Genomic DNA, 20702 nt, shown 5'->3' with positions numbered 1-20702 from the left:
TTGGGTGATTAATAATATTTTACAGGTACTCAGTGCATCAAATCAATTAAACAAGAGAAATGTCACTGACACAATATCAACTTAAATTGTTACTGTGTTATGGTGGTTACTTCTTTCTCCGCCATTTAAGCAAAGATTTTCACTTTATTGTCTATGAGAAATATTTGTCACTCAGATGATAATATGGTGACCTAAAATGTTATTTGATAAAAGGGATTGTCTAAGATTGTGATGGCCAGTATAGTAGCGACTAGTCACATATCACCATTTAGCACTTGAAATGGGTCTGGTCCAAATTAAGATGTGCTTAAATGTAAACTATACCCTAGGTTTTAAAGATTTAGTCAATTGCATTCATAACATATTGATCATATACTGAAATGATAATATTTGGGGTATAGTGGGTAAAGTAGAACATTATTACAATAGCTTTTACCTGTTTCCTTTTTTTAGTGTGGCTGATCGGAAAGTTTTAAAATTACATACATGGCTTGCATTTGTGGCTCACTTTACATTTTTACTAGAAAGTGCAGCTCTAGGGATTTAATATTATTTAAACATGATATGCTTATGAATTGAGCCTGTAAATTTTTATGTTACTATAATTATAATGTTCAAATGCTTTATTTGAAAGCAGATGTACATTTGACATTGAAAATTGTGTGTATCTTTTTTCTGTTCTGTTGATGATTTCCTGCATAATTTCTTTACTCATGTTATATGGCACAGGTGGGAAATGTTCTGAACTCTTCTGAATAATGCCTGAAGGGAAGACTCACTAAAAGGAAGGGTATCTAATTTCCTTTAAATAAGCGAACCACTTGCCCTAGCCAGTTTGTGGACAGTTACATTCAGCAAAAGTTTGTCCTGTTCCTTTTCACATTTGCTAACATGAATAAATGAAAATTCAGTGAAAATGACCACAAGTAACCTACAGAGAACTTGCAAACAAGTTTCAGAAAATAATAGATTAACCCATCTACATAACTTCTGGAGAATATTAATTGACAATTGAAGATAAAAAATTCAGAATGTAGGTCATTGGGATCATATTGTGACACCAGCATTCATTTAACTTAAAATAAACTTGAAATTCTTAGGTGATGTTTGTTGCAGAATAATTCAGTTCTGCATGTGAAAAAACAGAAACTTTCACATTGTTTACATAATTGTGCATGCTTTGAAAGTCATGTTCAACAAGGAATTTTTGCAAAATTTAGCAATTTGCTGTTCAGTACAGGTATCACTGACAAAATATCACTTTGGCTCTTTTTCTTATTCCTGACACATATGAGATCAATGCTTTTCACCACAAGAGAAAAATACATTCTCTTTTTGAAGTCAGAGAGTTTTTGTATCTTGGTTTCAAGCTACTAACTACCTATGACATGATAAGGAAATGATACCTTTTAGGAGGAGGCCAAATTTAAGTATTAGAGCTGCTTTCAAAAATAACTTCAATCTTTTGAACAAAAGCATTCTAAAGTGAGACTTCCAGTCTTATTTTCATGTAGGAAGTGTAATTTTAGAAAAGTAGAATATTTCCTAGGTTACTTTTACGAACTTTGCTTTGTATTTATAGAATTCCGAACTCACTAACTCTGTAGCCATATGACTGTGATTCTTGCCATGGCTGACAAAAATCATGATGATTTTGGCACTAATTTTAACTCATTACTATTCCTTGTGTAATCTGTTAAACATGTCTTAATGTTTGAATTTAGAATCCTCTGACGATTTACCTGTTTTTATTAGTACAAATTTGAATCTCTAATGTGGATAAAAACGATTGTTTACTTATGATCTGGCAGGCTTTCTAAGACAATTAATCATGAGTGGGTCTGGAACTCTGAATCTCTTCTCTGTTTAATGCCATAGTCAATTTCCGGGCGCCATTAAGAAGGCCAGGTATCAATGGATTTGCTCCATTTAGGAAACTGTTAAAAACAAATGATGAGATTTTCAACCTCCTAAATTTTGCCACACATTGTTTCCAACATAAGGACATTTTCTCAAGCTCTCTGGAGATCCCAGTTATGGGCTGTGTTGTCTGCATGCCCAGAGTCCCTGTAGGCAATCATCTCTCTTCTACTAAACCATTATCCAAAATTGCTTCTTTCTGGTTGCCAAACTGGGAATAAAAGCACTGAGATGGAGAAATGTGGGTCAGGACCTTAATCTGTAAGGTATGTTGAAGATAAGAATATTACCTTTCTAAAACCCATCTCCACTTGAGTGTCACATGGAAAGATCTAAGGCTATTTGATATAAAACCTACACGTTATTATAGTCCCAAAGGACTGAAGAAACAGTCAGCATCTGAGTCTACATACTTCAAACAGTCAGCATACTTCAAAAGCCGAATGAGGTAAATAATAAATCACATTTCCATTATGAAAACCAATGATGTTTAAAGGGGAAAAAGTGTTGCAAATAGGTAACCATGCTTCAGTTTACTACTAGAATTTTTACATATCTTCATACATAAATTAGTTTTTACTGGTTTTTTTGTTTGCTTGTTTTTAAATATATCTTTATTGATTTCAGAGAGAGGAAGGGAGAAGGAGAGAGAGAGATAGAAACATCAATGATGAGAGAGTCATTGATCGAGCCCGCAACCTGGGCATGTGCCCTGACTGAGAATCGAACCCCGATCGCCTGGATCCCAGGCCGATGCTCAACCGCTGAGCCACTCCCGGCAGGGCAGTTTTTACTGTTTTTTTTCTTTTCATATCAGAATTTTAAGATATAAAATTAGAATAACAGTGTCCAGTGTAAATGGGTATTTACTACATTGTTTTATTATTATAAAACCAATTATTGATGTTTTATAGACTATTTTTATTCATATTTATAGATAGCTTTTTTATATTTATAATGTCAGAAATGGGTTCATGCACCCTGATTTACTCTTTACAATAACTATATATTTATTTTTAAAAATCCATTCTTATAAATACTTATAAAGCTGAAGAATAAATCAAGTATCTCAAATAATTATGTCTTTATTTTACAGGCATTGATTAAGAATAGGACTAGGTAGAACTATAGGCTATCCTGATGGTAATAGAAGTAAATGAACAATTTTATATATCGTTTCTATTTTGCCATCATATTTAACAACAAAGTTAGTAACTTTTATTAAACTTAAATGAAGCTGCTAATGAATAGGTCATTCTTTTCAAGTAGAAATGTATTCAGTGAAAAATGAGCTAAAAAAATTCTACATCCCCACCCCAAAACCCTAAACACACACACACACACACACACACACACACACACACACACACACACACACACAGGCTTATTTTTGGAAGAGGGGAGGGAAAAGTTCACCTAAATGCCTCTGCTTTAAGATTTGGTAGCAATTATTACCTTTCCCTATTAAAAGTGATGCATTTGTGCTCACTGGTTGTGGCTTTGAAGTCCTCTAGCATCAGCTCCCCACAGGTTGCAAATTTCATCACCCTTCTTTGCTGAGAGGCAATACCTTGAAAAGAGATGAGGTTCTTAAGTCAGATACAGGTTTTCCACTTACTTCCTGTGTAATATTGGGAAATAATTTAATAGTTTTAATCCTCACCCAAGGATATGTTTTTAATTGATTTTAGAGAGGAAGGTGGAAAGAGAGAGAAACATTGATATGAGAGGGAAACATTGTTCAGTTGCTTCCCATACACGCCCCACCATGGGACAATGCTCAGCCAACTGAGCCACCCAACCAGGGCAATAGTTTAATTTTTTTAAGCCTCCAATTTTATTTAACTGCAGAGACAGAATGACTTCATTCTATGTTGTGATGAGCAAATGCCAAAATTAGCCAACATATATTGTGCACCTATTCTGATCCCTTCATTATCATTAATCTTTATAACAGCACTGTGGGGTAAGAGCTAGTCTAATCCTCATTTGATATAAGTGCATAGTTAAAACGCCCATTACAGTGTTCAGCTCAGTAAACTGTGGCGGTGATAATGGTATTAATAGTAGTAGTCGAGTTGCTTTTGTGACTGTAGTCATCTTATAGCTCCTCATACCCACTTGAACTGAATCAGTTTAAGGATATAAAAAGGCAGCCAGATTAGGGAACACAGGATTCAAAATCAGGTTTATCTCATAATGTTCTGTGCTGTTAAATGGGACACCATATTATTATGATATTTTGTGTATTAGGTTGGCTAAATGTTGGCACTATGCATAGAAGCACTTCATTCTTAATAGGACAGTGTTTCCAAAGTATATTTTTAAATAGTTTTGGTGTTTTTATTTATTTATTTTTGTGTGTGAAAAAGGCACCACCTTAGTATATGGATTTATACAGGGTTACATCAAGGAACCAATTCAGTGACTTAACTACATGACTGCCTGACTGATTCTTCAAGTTGGTGTAGGTATTTGTAGTTTCCTTGTTCTATGCATTGTGTCTTGAATAAAACTCTAATCTCCATGAACTATATTTCTCAAGTGTAGTAACTAAATAGATTATTTCTGTGCCTCTTTTAAATTGCCATTATTATTGCTAATAAAGTTTATCTTAACCAATGATTCATACTGTTTTACATCTAAAATTTAATCTGAAGTATTATATTAATTTTAGAAATCAAATTTTAGAAATAAGATATTGCTATGCAATTTATAATCACATGGCATGCCAATAGGTGTAATTATTTAGCAATAGAAATTCAACAATATATATTACTTAATATTTATGTTTAGCCTGAGCTATGCATTTATTTCTAATTAGTAAAAGGTTCTTTTTCTACTTCAGGGCAATTTAAAACATTCAAGACAAACCGGGGAGAAAAATCCACTAAAATATGATCCATTTTTCTTAGTACTATATATACTTAAAGACAAAGTTTTCAGAATGCTACTTAAAATGATATTATTTATTGGAACATGCAGGATTACGTACTAGTTTAACATGTGGCTGTTAGATAAGAAGTAATGAGATTCTACAGAAAGCACAGCGAGCATAGCAGTACTACTGACAATAGTGCTAGCCCTTACAGAGGCTGAAATGCAATAACAGACTTCTAGGGAGCAAGTAGCAGTTTTTGTTGGCTCAAAACGTGTTCATTACATTTGAGATCTGATTCATTTTAAATGATCTAAATCAAATTAGAAAGTAGCCTATAGCAAAATGTATATCATTCACTTTGCATGTATAAAAATCACTTTACATGGTAATACCATCTTTTTCTTTGTATTACTCGTACAAATGTGGCTATCTATGAAAATGAGCAATCTTATGAGCGGCACAGCTAGCCTTCTGAATATGAGCTTACTTTGCACCAGCATGCGGTTTACACTGCCATTGAAACCACTGAGATTAACCAAAGAATTTATATGCATATACGCATAACCAATAGTGTGGGGAAGGCCTGGGACAGGGAGTGCGTGAGGGGTGGAAGGGGTCAAGGGGCAAAAAAGGACATCTGTAGTATCTTCAACAATAAAGATAAATTTTTTAAAAAGCCCAAAAAACAAAACAGAACAAAACAAAAACAGCCCAGCCGGCATGGCTCAGCAGTTGAGCATCGACATATGATCCAGAAGAATGGGTTCGATTCCCAGTCAGGGCACATGCCAGGGCTGAGGGCTGGATCCCCGGTAGGGGGCGTGCAGGAGGCAGCCGATCAATGACTCTCATCACTGATGTTTCTATTTCTCTCTCCTTTCCCCTTCCTTTCTCTGAAATAATGACATATTAAAAAAAAACCCTGCAATTTTAGTTTATGAAGCTCTTCCTCATACATTCATCTTCACAACAACCCAGTGAGGAGGGAAGTGTGATGGGTGTTTGTCATTTCTGCTTGCCCAGCCTTCCAAGACCCTTTGGGGAAAGTCCTGAGATAAAAACTGATGGAGGGTAGGGCTCCACCTTGTCCCCCTAAATCAAAGGAAAGCAGCCATTATCTTGTCCAAACTTGGCAGCTCAGAGCTGTCATGTGACTGGGCTGAGCCCATGAGAGACCCTGCCTCAGGGTTTCCTGGAAAGGACCGGATTAGATATCCTGGGAAGAGCTTGGGGCCCTGCCTACCTAGGGTGTGCCTGCAGCTGTGGAAGGAGCGGGCTTTCCAGGGCCAGCAGAGGCAACCCCGGCGTCCCGCTGGACTGCTTCGTTTCTGCCCACTTTCCCGAAGGCTTTTCAGCCTCTTCCCCAACTAGCCATCTCATATCTTTTCAGCACATCCCTATTATTTTAACTTAACTAGAGTAGGTTTTGGCTGTTCTCAACCCAAGACACAAGTGATTGTAGCAAGTATTACTATTCCAACTTTATAGTTAACAAACTTGAGCTTTACTAAGGTTAAGTAACTTGCTTGAATTGTGTAGAAAAGCCAAGTCTAGAACTCATGGCTTCTAGTTAGTGTTGTTTCTGTCACAGCACAGTTTTCCCAGTTGCCTTCAGTGGTCTCTGCAGATAGGCTGGCTTCCTCCTCTGTGCCTCTTTACTTGTGGTGCTTAATCTATTTCCCGTTTTAACGCTTATCTGCATTATTTGACGTCAAATGTGCCTGTCCTCCCCACCAGACCTTTGAGCCTTGAGAAGACAAGGATTGTATTATATTCATCATTTCATTTTCTCTCAAACATACTGTAGCTCCTGGGTTCATAGTACTAAATAAATATTTTAATTAATGAGTGAGCAAATGAGTGCAAAAATCATTCAGTTAACTAAAACACCAATATGAGTTTGAAGTTGGTAAAAGTATAACATTTTTTTAAAAAAAACACACCTCTATGTTCTTTACCAATCAAAATCTTAGACTATTTTAAATATAGCAGTTTTTTAAAGATATAAAAATGTTCACTTAGCATGCATTTATTCTATGCCTACTATATGCCAGACTTTTATTACAGAGAGAAATTAGAATTAGTCTCCTTCTTCAAGAAGTCTCTTAAATTAATGTGAGAAACGAATGATTTCATAGCTCAGATCATGGAGCTGTGGGAAAAGAGCTGTGGTAATCTGAAGAATGATGAGAGCAGCAGGCCTACCGTCAGCAGCCATGGAAACCACTAAGCTGGTGTTGAGATGCAGCTCTGAGCAAGATGCCGCTTGCAACAGCCAGAGCCCTTTGAAAGGTGGAGATAAGCACAATGCGCTTTGCTTTTCCAGAATGTTGTGAGATTTGTTTTAAAATATATATATGTCTATACCCTTATTCAGAGATAATTATTTTTATTTTTATTTTTATTTTTTTGTTTTACTTTTCTTTAATCCTCACCCAAGGACTTGATGAGAGAGCGAGAAAGAGAGAGACATCAGTGTGTGAGAGAAACATCGATCTGCTGCCTTCCATAGATACTCAAACTGGGGATCGAACCAGCAACCCAGCCATGTGCTCAGCTTGGAAATTGAACCAGAAACCCTTCAGTATGCAGGACAACACTCAACCAACTGAGCTACTCGACCAAACAGATTATAACCCAGACCTGTTATCAAACAGTGTTAATGCCCAGCTGGTATGGCTCAGTTGGTTGAGCTTTGTCCCATGCACCAAGAGGTTGCCAGTTCCATTCCCTGCTCAGGGCACATGCCTGGGTTTTAGGCTTGATCCCCAGTAGGGAGCATGCAGGAGGCAGCCAAATGATATTTCTCTCATTTCAATGTTTCTATCTCTCTCCCTCTCCCTTCCTCTCTCTCTAAAAATCAATAAAACATATATTTTAAAAATGTATCTTTATTGAAAGCATTACAGGTGTCCCGTTTTTTTTTCCCTTATTAATCCCCTCCACCTGGCTCCCACCCCCTCCCAGGCCTTCACCCCATTATTGCCTGTGTCCATGGGCTATGCATATATGCCTATAACTTCTTTGGTTAATCTCTTCCCACCCTCCATCCCCATTCCCTCTTTCCTCTGAAATATGATCATCCATTGCATGCATCAGTGTTTCTGGATCTATTTTGTCAGTTTCTTTTTTTCATTAGCATCTTCATAAAGAAGACCCTTCAACATTTCATGTAATACTGTTTTGGTCTTGATGAACTCCTTTAGCTTTTTCTTATCTGTGAAGCTCTTTATCTGACCTTCAGTTCTCAATGATAGCTTCACTGGGTAGTCATCTTGTTTGTAGTTTCTTGCTTTTCATCACTTTGAATATTTCTTGCCACTCCCTTCTGGCCTGCAAATTTTCTGTTGAGAAACCAGCTGACAGTCATATGGGTAGGTAACTAACTGCTTTTCTCTTGCTGCTTTTAAGATTCTCTCTTTGTCTTTAACCTTTGGCATTTTAATTATGATGTGTCTTGCTGTGGACTTCTTTGGGTTCTTCTTGATTGGGACTCTCTATGCTTCCTGGACTAGTAAGTCTATTTCTTTCCCCAAGTAGGGGAAGTTTTCTGTCATTTTTTCAAGTAGGTTTTCAATTTCTTGCTCTCTTTCTTCTCCTTCTGTAACCCCCATATGGTGAATGTTGGACCTCTTGAAGTTGTCCCAGAGGCTCCGTATACTATCTTCATATTCCTGGATTCTTTTTTCTCTTTGCTCTTCTGGTTGGGTGTTTTTTGCTTCCTCACATTCCAAATTGCTGATTTGATTCTCAGTATCCTCTACTCTACTGTTGACTCCCTGTAAATTATTCTTCCTTTCAGTTAGTGTAGCCTTCATTTCTGACTGGTTCTTTATTATATCATTGATGATCTCACTAGTTTCCTTAATAGTCTTACTAAGGTCCCTGAGCATCCTTATAGTCATTGTTTTGAACTCTACATCTAGTAGCTTGCTTGGCTCCCTTTTATTTAGTTCTTTTTCTGGAGATTTCTTCTGTTATTTCCTTTGTGACATGTTTCTTTGCCTCCATATTTTAGCTGCTTTCTGGTATTTGTTTCTATATATTAGGTAGAGCTGCTATGTCTCCTGGAATTTGTAGAGTGGCTTTGTGTAGTAGGTGTCCTGTAGGGTCCAGTGGCTCAGCCTCCCCAGTCACCTGAGCTGGGCCTTCCAGGTGCTCCCCTGTGTGGGCTGTGTGCACTGTCCTGTTGTAGTTGAGCTTTGGTTGCTGTTGGCATCACTGGGAGGAATTGACCCCCCAGCCAATTGGCTTTGAGGACCAGCTGTAGCTACAGCCAAAGAGCTGCTGTGCTGGAGACATCCTTATGGAGCAGGATTTACTTCAGTGGAGCTTTGGTGTTCACCAAGTCTGCCCCTTGAATGTGTCACTGGTGGATGTGGTAGGGTTTTAATCTTGTGTGGTCGAAGCTGACCACTTGGTGCACTGTCTCTGGGACCTCCTGGGAGGTGCAATGTCAGCCTCTTCCTGTGCCCTGCCCAGGGCCACCAAACCTGAGCTACACAGCAGTCCATAAATGGCTGCTACTTGTGCTGGTCTTGGAGTTGTTCAAGAGAGGCCAAACCATGAACCAATGTAGGCTGTTGCTAGTGCCAGGTCTGGGGCCACTTATCGAGAGGTATGGGGCATGCTTGCCAGATTCTGCTTATTTGAGGGATTTTAGGAAAATCCTAAGCATGGGGTTAGAGAGGCCACTTGCATAGAAAAGTAACTGGAAATGGCTTGGATGAGCTTGCAAGTAAGGAGGGGTTGGGTCTCAAGGAATCACCAGGGCTGGGTGAAAGGTGTGATTCAGGTTATTGAAGGTTCAGAAAAGGTGTCTTCCTGCGGGCTCTGTGGTAGGAAGGCTTGCCAAAGGAGCAAGAACTCTACCAGTTTTCTGTCTGTGAGAAAACTGCCCCTCCAGCTCTTTCCATGATTCCAGGCAAGTTAATTCCTCCCCGAATGTCCCAGGTTCTTTTCAAGCTGCTGCCCAGCACTGGAGCTCAGAGGGAGCGCTTCTGAGTGAGTCCCTGAGCCAGCATTTTAAGGGGAGATGCCTGGAACTCCAGTAGCCTCTGCTCTCTCAGCCAGAATTCCTGCTAGTTTTTACAGTTCAAAATTGTGGGAACTTCTCTTCCCATCACTGGAACCCTGGGCTGTGGGACCTAATGTGGGGCTGGGACCCCTTGCTTCTCTGGAAAACCACTCCGAAGATATTCCTCCCAGTTTTAAACTGTGGCACCTGAGTATGGAACCAGCCCATGTCCCCCATTTCATACAGATTCCGCCCGCGTCTCCGCCCCTCGTACCGGTCTTGGTGCTGCTTCAGTTCCCTGGTTGTAAGGCTTCTGTTCAGCTGGATTTCAGGAGGCTCTGAGTGATGGTTGTTCTGCATTTTAGTTGTAGTTTTGATGTGGTTGTGGGAGGCCACGAGTACTGTTCTTACCTATACTGCCATCTTGAACCAATAAAACCTATTTTTTTAAAGTTTTAAGTAATTTTGAAATTACATTATACCATTTGAGACTAATACTTAAGATTATATTTTGGTTTGGCACAAAGGTGAGAATGAAGAGAGATCTCTCTCTTTAAGCACTAAAGCTCAATACAATAGAAGTAACAAATGAAGTTCAAAAAAGATAAAAAATCATACAGATATATGTATGTGCACAAAATACATATATATATATAAAATAGGGTACAAGTTTGTCATTTTTTAGAAGTTATGTACATAGTAGGAAAAATGTTTAACTCCATAATGTTTTGGTATTGTTTGCAGACAACTACTACGGTACCCCAAAGCCTCCAGCAGAACCAGCACCATTATTATTAAATGTAACAGACCAGATACTTCCAGGAGCCACTGCGAGTGCTGAAGGAAAACGGAAGAGGAATAAGTCAGTGAGCAACATGGAGAAAGCAAGTATAGAGCCTCCTGAGGAGGAAGAAGAAGAGAGGCCTGTGGTCAATGGAAACGGAGGGGGAACACCAGGTTAGTTATCTGCATTTGTTATAGGCTCATCAGCTCTTTTAGATGTAACTAAATATATCTTATATCTGTATGTTCAAATATATATATATATTTTTTCACATATATGTTTGTGTATATATATATATTTACAGTTGTATTTAGTGAGAGATTATATCAAGTGCAAAGGACATAATTATTGTATCCAATTTATTAGTTTTAATTTTTACATATCAATCAACTAATCAACCTTCTCAATTTTTATTTCACATTTACAATATTAGTGGCAATATATTGGTTTATACTTCCTAGAAAGTGTTACAAGTCATAAATATATATGATTACATAAAGGTCTGAAGTCTTTGTTAATTATATTAAATAAAAATCTATCCTTAGAAATCTTACTATACTCACAGATCTGTAAATAGAGGTTGTGTCATGTGATTTAGTTAAAACGTCAATAAATATAGTCCTCAAAATAACTATAGCCATATAATGCCCATGTATTTACCACCCAACCTGGCAGTGCAGAGAAAACATTTTTATACATTGACATTTTGAAGGCACCTACCCTTGAACAAGTAAAAGACTAGTTAGGCCTTTAATTTATGATCATTCATATCATATATGAAGAATACTAGACAGATATAAAGTGTATTTGTGCAAGGTGTAGATTTGCTATTTTCTTATGCTTATTACTAACAGAGTGCCACATTTTTATTTGTAAAATACTTCTTTCATAATATTTTTTATAATTAAATGTTAGCAAAACAAAACTATGGCATTTTCTTAGCCTCTTATCTTGGAGTAAGTTTCTAAAGTTTTGTTTTATTCATTTTTTAAAAATAATGATGTTTCAGCGGGCACTGAAAATCTAAGGGCTAAGTTAAAGCTCTTGAAAAAATGTTAATACATTCACCTTGCGTGTATATTATTATTAAGATATTTCCTACAACTACTTTGATGTATTTTTGTTTATAATTATACTGCTTCTATAGTGACATAGTATTTGAATTTTCATGCTCAATTATTTTTATCAAAGAAAAGTTTATAAGCCTATTTTTTGCCTTCTTTTGTTCATAATATCTGTAAAATATTCATTGAACATAAAGAAGACCAAAATCTAATCTGTACCAATCAAAGTATAAAACCTTACAAAATGGTTTCATCTTGATTATTCAGAGAAGCATAACCTCATCCATTAATATACTGGTTAAAAACTTATTATCTTACCCTAGTTATTTACAAATGCTAAAAATCACTATAGGTATATAATACAACTTGTTAATTATTAAATGACCTGGTAATCTTCAAGAAATTAGATACCTTCTCTTTTTTTGATTCTGAAATACTGTTGTCATAACTTTTCATCATGTAATAGATTTCAATTAAGTTCATAGTACATAATTTTATAAGTTGAGTTTTGATGTAAGAAACACAACAACTTAGTTGAGAGGAAGCAGAAATCACACACACACACAAAAAGAAGAAGCTGGGGGTAAAAGAGCAGTTACAGAATTTTTTACTGATTAACACCTAATAGTTAACAATGTCAAATATATTGTCTTAGTTAGGCCTGGACCATTGGTTTTTATTTCATTTCTACTCTGTATAGGGAAAATCAAATGCAGCATTCTTGATCCACATATTCTTAAACTAGAAATTTATTTAATTGGGAGGCATAGTAAATTTAGAAAGCACCATTCCTTTCTATTCATATCTTAGACGTGAGGAATGGGGTATTTTTATGGCTAGGAATTTTTTTAAGGGCCCCAAAGAAAATTAACTGGTCTAAACTCTTCTTGACCAGCTGATTAGCTGTATGACCATCTCTGAACCTCTCAGCCTCAAGATGGTAGAGAACACCTGTCTAGGACAACTCTGAGATTTCTGGATAGTCAACAGATGCCACAGCAGTGGCTCTTAGAGCCTGGCTAGGCAAGTGGCTTTTATGTTTTTCTCCCCCCGTTTTGGGAGGTGAGAGATGGTAAATTAGGCAGCTCTTCACCCAGTGTTCAAAGATGGAAGAAACAACCCCTCTCCAGAAAATTTTGCATCATCCCTTATTTGAAATCTTTTGACAACTCCCATCTTTGAAATGTCATTGCTTTTCTTTATGTTTATTCAATGTAAACTTCAGGTTTTCTTTGCCCTTTTCTCATATACATTCACCCAACTCTTCACCTTTTGAGCCTTATCACAAGGTCTTTGCCCTGTGAGTACACTTCAAACAATATTGAGAAAACTATTGCCTAAATTTTAGTTAACATTGGACTATATTGACTAAGAGCCTATAATAGCAATTAATATCAGTCATCAATTCAAGAACAGCAATGAGGCACATTTAAAGAGTGAGAAAAGTTTACTGAGGTAACTATATTCCATTATAAAATTTTTTAATAATAATGGTAATATAAAAATTAACTTATGATGCTTACCATGTGCTGGGAACTCCCTAACCTCATTATATATATTAGTTCATTTCATTCTCCTAACAGCCCTATTAGGTAGGTACTGTTTTACAGAGTAGGACAGAGGTACACTATAGTTAAATAATTTGCTCAATAACTGCAATTCATATATAGGAAATCTGAATCTAAAACCCATGTTCTTAGCTATTATGCTATCCTGAATCTTATATCACCAAATAGAAGCACAAACATATTTGTTAGAAATAGTAAACACTATTTTACCTGTACATCTTTTAAAGTGGCATTATAAATTTTTACCTACCAAACCATGTACAAGTGAACTTATTTCCCTCTGTAGGTATAAAAAATTCCTTGTTTTTATAATATCTGTATGTATATAATCATCAAACCTACCAACCTTTAACTCTTTGTATACTTTACCAAAAAGAACTATTTTCTTTAGGTAAAGAAATGTTTTAGAGGAGTCCTCAATTTACCTCTATCACTCATTTTAGTTATCATTTATCCTTTGAACTGTAATTTACAGCTAGAACTACATATTAATTTTTGTCTCAGACCATATCTATGTAAAATCAATGACCACTTTTAAATATGTAATTTCTCCATGAAGTTCTACAAACATCTTCAATGAAAATTCACATTAAGTATGTGAATACTCATTTTAGGCTAGGTTTCTCCTTTTTGCTCAGAATTACACCAGACACATGGATTTAGCCCATGTCACCTAGAAAAGACATATTATGATATTTCAGTGTCTTAAATCAGAAATGTTTCTCTCCCTGACATACATGAGCTCTAATTCCATAATCATAGATTTGCTTAACGAATGAGATGCTGAAATTTAGCTTAAGGTGCTTAACTAAGATAATAGTTCACTTAACATGGTTGAGATCTGGACACCTGAATACCTGAACCTATTCTGGGCTGCTAACCATGCTAAGGACAGAGTGACTCCCGGCCTCCATAAGATAAATCACGATTGTGCAGCTTAGTGTATTTTATCTGCATTGTATTCCATTATATTCATCCTTCACTGGGTTCATGGCAGGAGTGTTAGATCTAATGCTTGCAAGGATGATATATACCACATCATCTTAGAGAATCTGTCTTTAAACAGATAGTTAAAATTCATATGCCCGGAAAACCTTCCTTTGATATTAACCTCACCTATATTTAGACATCTTTATCTTGTTAGAGTTGACATCCAGCTCCACGGCTTCAAATAGATTTACCCGCAGCCTTCACTTCTCTCTTATGTTCCAGGGCCATATTTCTAACTACTGCTCACTGAACTGCCCCACCTAAGCCTTTCTTCCACTTAAATGCAATGTTCCACTTAAACTCTTCTCCTATAAAACAAACAAGCAAACCAACTGACCAAGACCTTTACCTAATTTCTCTAATTCTTCTTTTTACCCAGATAGCTGAGCGTTATCTTTGATTCTTCTTTCCCCCTGGCTTTATAAATATTATTGAGTATAAAAGATCACTAGTTCTTTAACTTTCTTCTCTTCCTTCCAAATTTCACTGCCCCACCCTAGATTATCACCTCATTTGTGCATCACAGTCTCCTAACTGACCTACACCCCTCCAGGCTGCATCTCTATCAAATTACCTGTCATTCCTTGATCAATTAAAGATTGTTGCATTGCACTTGGTCGTGTAACTATCCTCAAAACTTAAATGAGCTCCTATTTCTGCTGCTTCAAACTTTTGGGGAAACCACTCAGGTCCCCCCATATTTGGCTGCAACATCTCTGTTAGTTTTGGCTCCCATTAGTAATACTCTCCCACTTTCTTCTCTACATTTCATACTCATAAAACACCTTCGCCTGTCTGATAGGCCTTTCTCACCTATTTGAACCTCCTATTCTTTTATTCAAATTCAATAAAATGTTTGATATTCCCTAGAAGTTCTTTGCTGACTCCCATAATGAAACGTTGACACTGTTCATCTCTGAATTATTGAAGTAGAGTTTACACTTTTCATTCATTGGGGAGGTGTTGTTTAGGCTGGTACTTGTAGGTAACTTTTCATAATGTGTGTGTCTGGCATCCCTACACACACTGTAAACATTGTTAGGACAAGGACTACTCTTTGTTTACCTATCCCAGTGATTAGTATATATCTTTAAATATTTAAAGATCTTAGTAAATCTCTTTTTTAGTCAGCCATACCTCTAGAGAATGTTAAAGTTTTACTGTATTAATATGATTAGATGTATTTCACGCTCATTTAACACTAATCCATGTTTTCAACATAAAGTGTTTCTAAATTCCAAACACATGAGATTCCTGATCTTACATTTCTTCAAAAGTGATTTAAAAACTAAAGAAAATTATGCAGCAGTATATTTTTTAAAGTATATTCTTAGAGATGAGAATTATTCAATTTCTCTGTGAAAATACCAAAAATAAATAGGTAGTTAACAGATAAATAGAATTTTTTCATAAGGTTGAACTTTTCTGAAGAAAAGCAAATCCTGAAAAGCACAGTAATTGGGTTAAGCTTTCCTGGATTTCTTTTATTTCATGAATTATCTGCTAAACTTTTCCGGAAAGTAATTCACTATTATACTGTAGCTTCCCCTCACCAGCTATTAGTAAGCCTGGTGCAAAGAATTAGAAATGCACATATATTTTAAAGGCAGCTAAATCTCTCTGTTAATACACACACACAATGCCAGGAGGAACAGGGCCCGTGAGAGCTACCTTCGCCAACAAAGGGAATACAGTATGTGTATACAGAGCTGCCTTCTCCAGGCCCCCAGGCCTGCAATTAGTGCAAATGAACTGCATCTCCCAGAGAGCAAACAGAGTGTCCCTTATGTGATCACCCAGTGTCCTTAGCAATGATCTCAGTTCACCATTAGGGACCTGTGTCCAGGTCCTGTGCCGCTTGGCACGCTGACTGTGCATGCACCATCAGTCCTGGTCCTGTGAATAAGGGCCTGTCACTGTCAAAAGAATTATGTCCTCTGTAGTGAATCTCACTGTTTTCCTGCGAATAATAGCCCACTCTGAGATGCCTATCCCTTGCCTATTTCTGTGTGGGTTCACAGAGACTGTGATGTGCTCATCCACTCAGATTTATATACTTTTTTAGGAGGAGGCTTAAGTTTATGGTCTTATTCCCAAACTCAGTAGTGGGTTTTATCTCTCCATTGAAGAGGCAAATTTCTGGGGCCAATATAGATTAGATATTCCATTTTTAAATAAGAGACATTCTGTCACTCCTTAAAAGAATTATTTGAAAGTTTAAACTGCCCCAATTGTAAAATGTTCTTATTATCTAGATGTGATTATAAAGTAACAAGATAATCATGTTAGAGTTTGTGGTTATGAACTATAGTAGTAATTATAGCTACACCACTGGGGGGAAATGAAATCACTACTAGTTCCAGAAATGTCACTTTAAATCAAGACAGGCTCGCTTTGCAATTACACTGAAAGCGGTGCATTATTTGAGCCCCTTCTTGCATTCAAAACTGATTCAGCTTTTTCGGGATCTTGTGCTCACCCTTTGTGGAGAGTGTTTTTCTGCTTCTCTGAGGATTTATATGATGTGTGAGAGAGAGGATTTATTTGATCCATGAACAGGGAATGAGGAACGAGGACAGCCTGGGTGACACTCAGGGCTGAGCCGCCCTTACAGAAAGCCTGTGGACTAGTTGAGTCTAAGCTTACTTCTAATTGTAGTCACCCATCCTCTCTAGGTCTGATTTTCTCCCTGTATTCTATTTTCTTATCTCATGTTCTCCTCATAGAAGTGATTATAATTTTGGGGTGAAGTCTCAGATTGCTCTAGTTATTTCTGGCCTTTGTCTCTGAAGAGGAAGATCTCTCGATAAGATCTGTCTGTGCACTCATTCCTTCTACACAGCTCCATCTTTGGGGACAGTGCCCTTATTTTTTCCCTCCTACCTGACTTCATGCTCTCATCAGAAAATACCTAGACTCCAATTTGGCCCCAAAGAATAGCATTTGAGTGATCAAGATCAAGATTTTTAAAAGTCTTCTCTCTTTCAGCCTTTTCAACATTCCTAGAACTTCAGAAGGTGATGTGATGTTTCATATAATACTAGTTTCTACATATTTTTCCTAGGATTTTGAAAGCAAGATTAAAAAAAAAAAATTACATATTCATGCCCTATGTTTCATTTCATGTCTTGTTTTGGTCTTTAAGCGTGTTCAATACTATATCAGTTTCAATACTATATCAGAGTTAGTTGAGGATTTGAGGAACTTGTTTCTATATGATAAATATCTTCAGAATTCATTACTTTATGAAAATCATGCAGCGTATAGTTTCAAAGCTGTGAGAATTCATTTTATTGTCCTACTCCATTCTACTTTTATTAAAATGTTTAAAGAATTAAATATTACAGGAAGAAGAAAATATTCTAATTAAGGCAGCTCTTCTCCCCTGTTCAAGGGAAATAATTCCCTCTGCTCATTTTTCTAGTGATTCTTTCCAATTTAGTTTTTTATTTCTTGGGATTTTTTTTTTCATCTTCCAGCCTTTTAATGTTCTTTTCATGTTCCATACAACTTATAACCAATTGTGTGTTATAGATAAAGACATAAAATAAGTTTGAGGTATTGACATTGTTTCTCAGTAATTCACATTTTCCTGGCTAGCACCCTTAATAGATGAGATCCAATTTGGTTACAAATATCACAGATAAAAATTAATTTCTTTACAGGACTGAGAATTTCTACTTTCTCTATTGATATATATCTCAAAAATCATTATTATAACTTTACCTAATTCTAATATTTTATTCATGACTTGTGCTTCTTTCATTGCCTCAAATAATAAAAGGCAGTATTTGTGAACATCTCAGAAAAAAAATATTTTTAATTGTCATTGTGTTTAAGGCCTAGTCCTCCTTAATCTCATAATTTACATTAAAAGCTTTTTTTCTTTTAGAATTTAGAAACCCTTTAAAAGAACTAAGGAGTCAGAAAACACCAACTGAAAATAATCAATGTACATAGAAAACTCTCCAAAGGAGCAGAAAAAATAATTGCCTTTGCCAACTGCTTTGCTGGAGCACTGGGAGTAGGAACCAGAGGAAAACTGACTTTGCACTTATTTCCTCTGTCCTTTTGAATTTGGTCCATTTGCATGTTTTACTACATCAAAAAAGTAATTATTTTTAAGCGATGAACAAAAACTTACTAATCATTTAATGTGAAAGCATTTTAGCACTCATATTACAATTTTCATTTTAGAAGGTTTAGTAAAAGTAAGGAAAATTGATAACACTTTTAGCAATAAGCTATAATCTTGGCTATTTTCAATTAACTGGCTATATAGAATGCAAGCAGCCACCACCTGACTGTTTTCTTTCTGAGACAGAATGCCCTCCAGTTTTCATTATAGGATATAATCAATAGAATGGCCATAGTAAAAAATAAATTGCAATAATATTTTTCTCTTGTGCAAGAGTCAACCCTGAAGTGTTCATTTAACAAGAGTCTGTGGTTCAAATTCTAAGAATTTCAGCTTCTAGCAGTGAAGTGAACTCATGCCCTGATAGCCCATTCACCCCTCCACCCCTACAATACAATAATGCCTTGGATCAATATAACTAACATACTTTTTAATGATATTGCTGAATTTGCAAGAAAGCAAAGGGCATCTTCAAGCCCCACCACTCCCACCTCCATGGAGTGTGAGTGTGGAGCAATCTGTTGTAAGCAGACTTGAAAGTGAAGACTGCCCTGGGATATATGAGAAAACTAAGCCTTTGGCTAATATAAAATTGGGGAGATATGTCTCTGATTCAGCTTTAAATCAGCACTTTTAAAAGTACCAAGATTATAGGTGATACCAAGTCTATAGCAGAGTAGTAGCTCCTGGTGCCCAGCAAAATCAAATGCTAAACTGTATAGGAAATAATAAGGAACTTAGAAAAATGTGTGGATTCTGAGGATTATTTTTTCTCTTTTAAATCACTTAACTCCATAGTATGTCTCAATTGAAGAAGAAAAACTCAATTTATGCACAAACCTTGTAAAGAAAAAGTCAATTTTGTGTGTATCTCTTTCTTTCTCTTTTTTGCAATTGTATTATTTTTTGAAAACACCTAATATTTTAAAAATCATATAAAATTGATTATTCTTGTCTCTGTAGGAAGAAACCATTTAGGTTGCTTGATTGATTTAACTATGCAATTTACTTAGTGTTCTCATTGGTAATATATAACATTTACTAATCACCTACTATGTTTCAGTAGTTTATTGTTCTGAGCAATTTATATATATGTCATGTCAAATTCTTAGTTAGGTGATGCTATCAGCCCCATCATGCAGTTAAGGAAGTTGAGGAATGTGCAGAGTGATTCAATAGCTGCTCAGGATCATAGTGTGAAGGATAGATTTAAACCCAGGCAGTCTGACACCAACCTTAGCAATTACATTTTTTCTGTGAGGCATGTTTGCTACTATCTGAGAATTGCTAAACAAAAAGAAAAAAAAATTCTATTAATCTTAAATAATTTGTATTCTTTTTCTTTATCAACTACAATATGTTTTTCAATATTTCCCCCCCTTAAATGTTCTCTAGTCATGTTCATTTCCAAAGAATTAATATAAACACAGGAGAAAAAATTATTAGATTTATTAAAATTTGTCATATAGTCATTAGAAATATAAATCACAGAGCTTTCTCGTGGGCTAAAACAAATTTTAAAAATTTAAATGTTATGACTGTTCAAAGAAATAAAATCAACAATTTCCTATCTAGCTTCAAAATATTCTTCCTCATTTCAAAGGATGGCAATTCCAGAAAGCTGAATATCAACTGTATGCCTCAAACATGTCAAATGAAAATATAGATAAAGTATAAAATAGGCTTTCTTCTTGAAGTGGTTTTATCTGGGTTTCTGATTATTCTTTAATGAAACTGGGTAAGCACATTCAAAACAATGGCATTCTCACTTATCTTTAGATTTGCATTCAAAATCAATGTGTTAGATACTGCTGGGGCAATAAACATGTAAGCAAATCACATGGCTACTGCATATATTGTTGTAACCTTAGACTGGACCACAACTATAGAATTGTGTGAACTGGACTGAATGCAAAAATACATACATTTATTTAACTCTCTTCCAATTAAATAGCTTTTACTCCCTGTGCTCTATAAGTATCCTTGAGGTCTTCTGATTTCTTATGAAAAGAAGGAAACCAACAAAACCACTAGGTTAGGAAAGGCGAATAAAACTATATTTTCTTAATTCTTCACAAGAGTAAACATACACATAAAATTTTTTTTTTAGGATTTTTAAATTGATTTTTAGAAAAGAAGAGAGAAGGAGAGAGAGAGAAACATCCTTATGAGATCGAAACATCAATCAGCTACCTCTTGCCCGCATCCTACTGGGGGTCAAGCTCTTACCGGGGCATGTGTCCTGACCTGGAATCAAACCAGCAACCTTTTGGTGCATGAGATGTCATCCAACTAACTCAGCCAGGCAATGCATAAAATGTTTTTATTGGTCATCGAATA

The 20702-nt window shown here is 36.1% G+C and overlaps 1 protein-coding gene across 1 annotated transcript in view; it reads left to right on the top strand.

The window, feature by feature from the left end:
* MAGI2 (membrane associated guanylate kinase, WW and PDZ domain containing 2) overlaps positions 1–20702 on the top strand; it is a 1282556-nt gene that overhangs the window by 816169 nt on the left and 445685 nt on the right. The window contains exon 4 of the mRNA XM_087821115.1: positions 10563–10775. Coding sequence (XP_087677241.1) covers positions 10563–10775 — 213 coding nt within the window. The remainder of the gene's footprint in view (positions 1–10562; positions 10776–20702) is intronic.

The sequence above is a fragment of the Miniopterus natalensis genome, chromosome 10 (assembly GCF_054644295.1).
Source record: "Miniopterus natalensis isolate mMinNat1 chromosome 10, mMinNat1.hap1, whole genome shotgun sequence".
NCBI classification, from domain to species: domain Eukaryota; kingdom Metazoa; phylum Chordata; class Mammalia; order Chiroptera; family Miniopteridae; genus Miniopterus; species Miniopterus natalensis.
The sequence above is the reverse complement of the archived record's forward strand: the minus strand, read 5'-3'. Positions and strand labels throughout refer to the sequence as shown.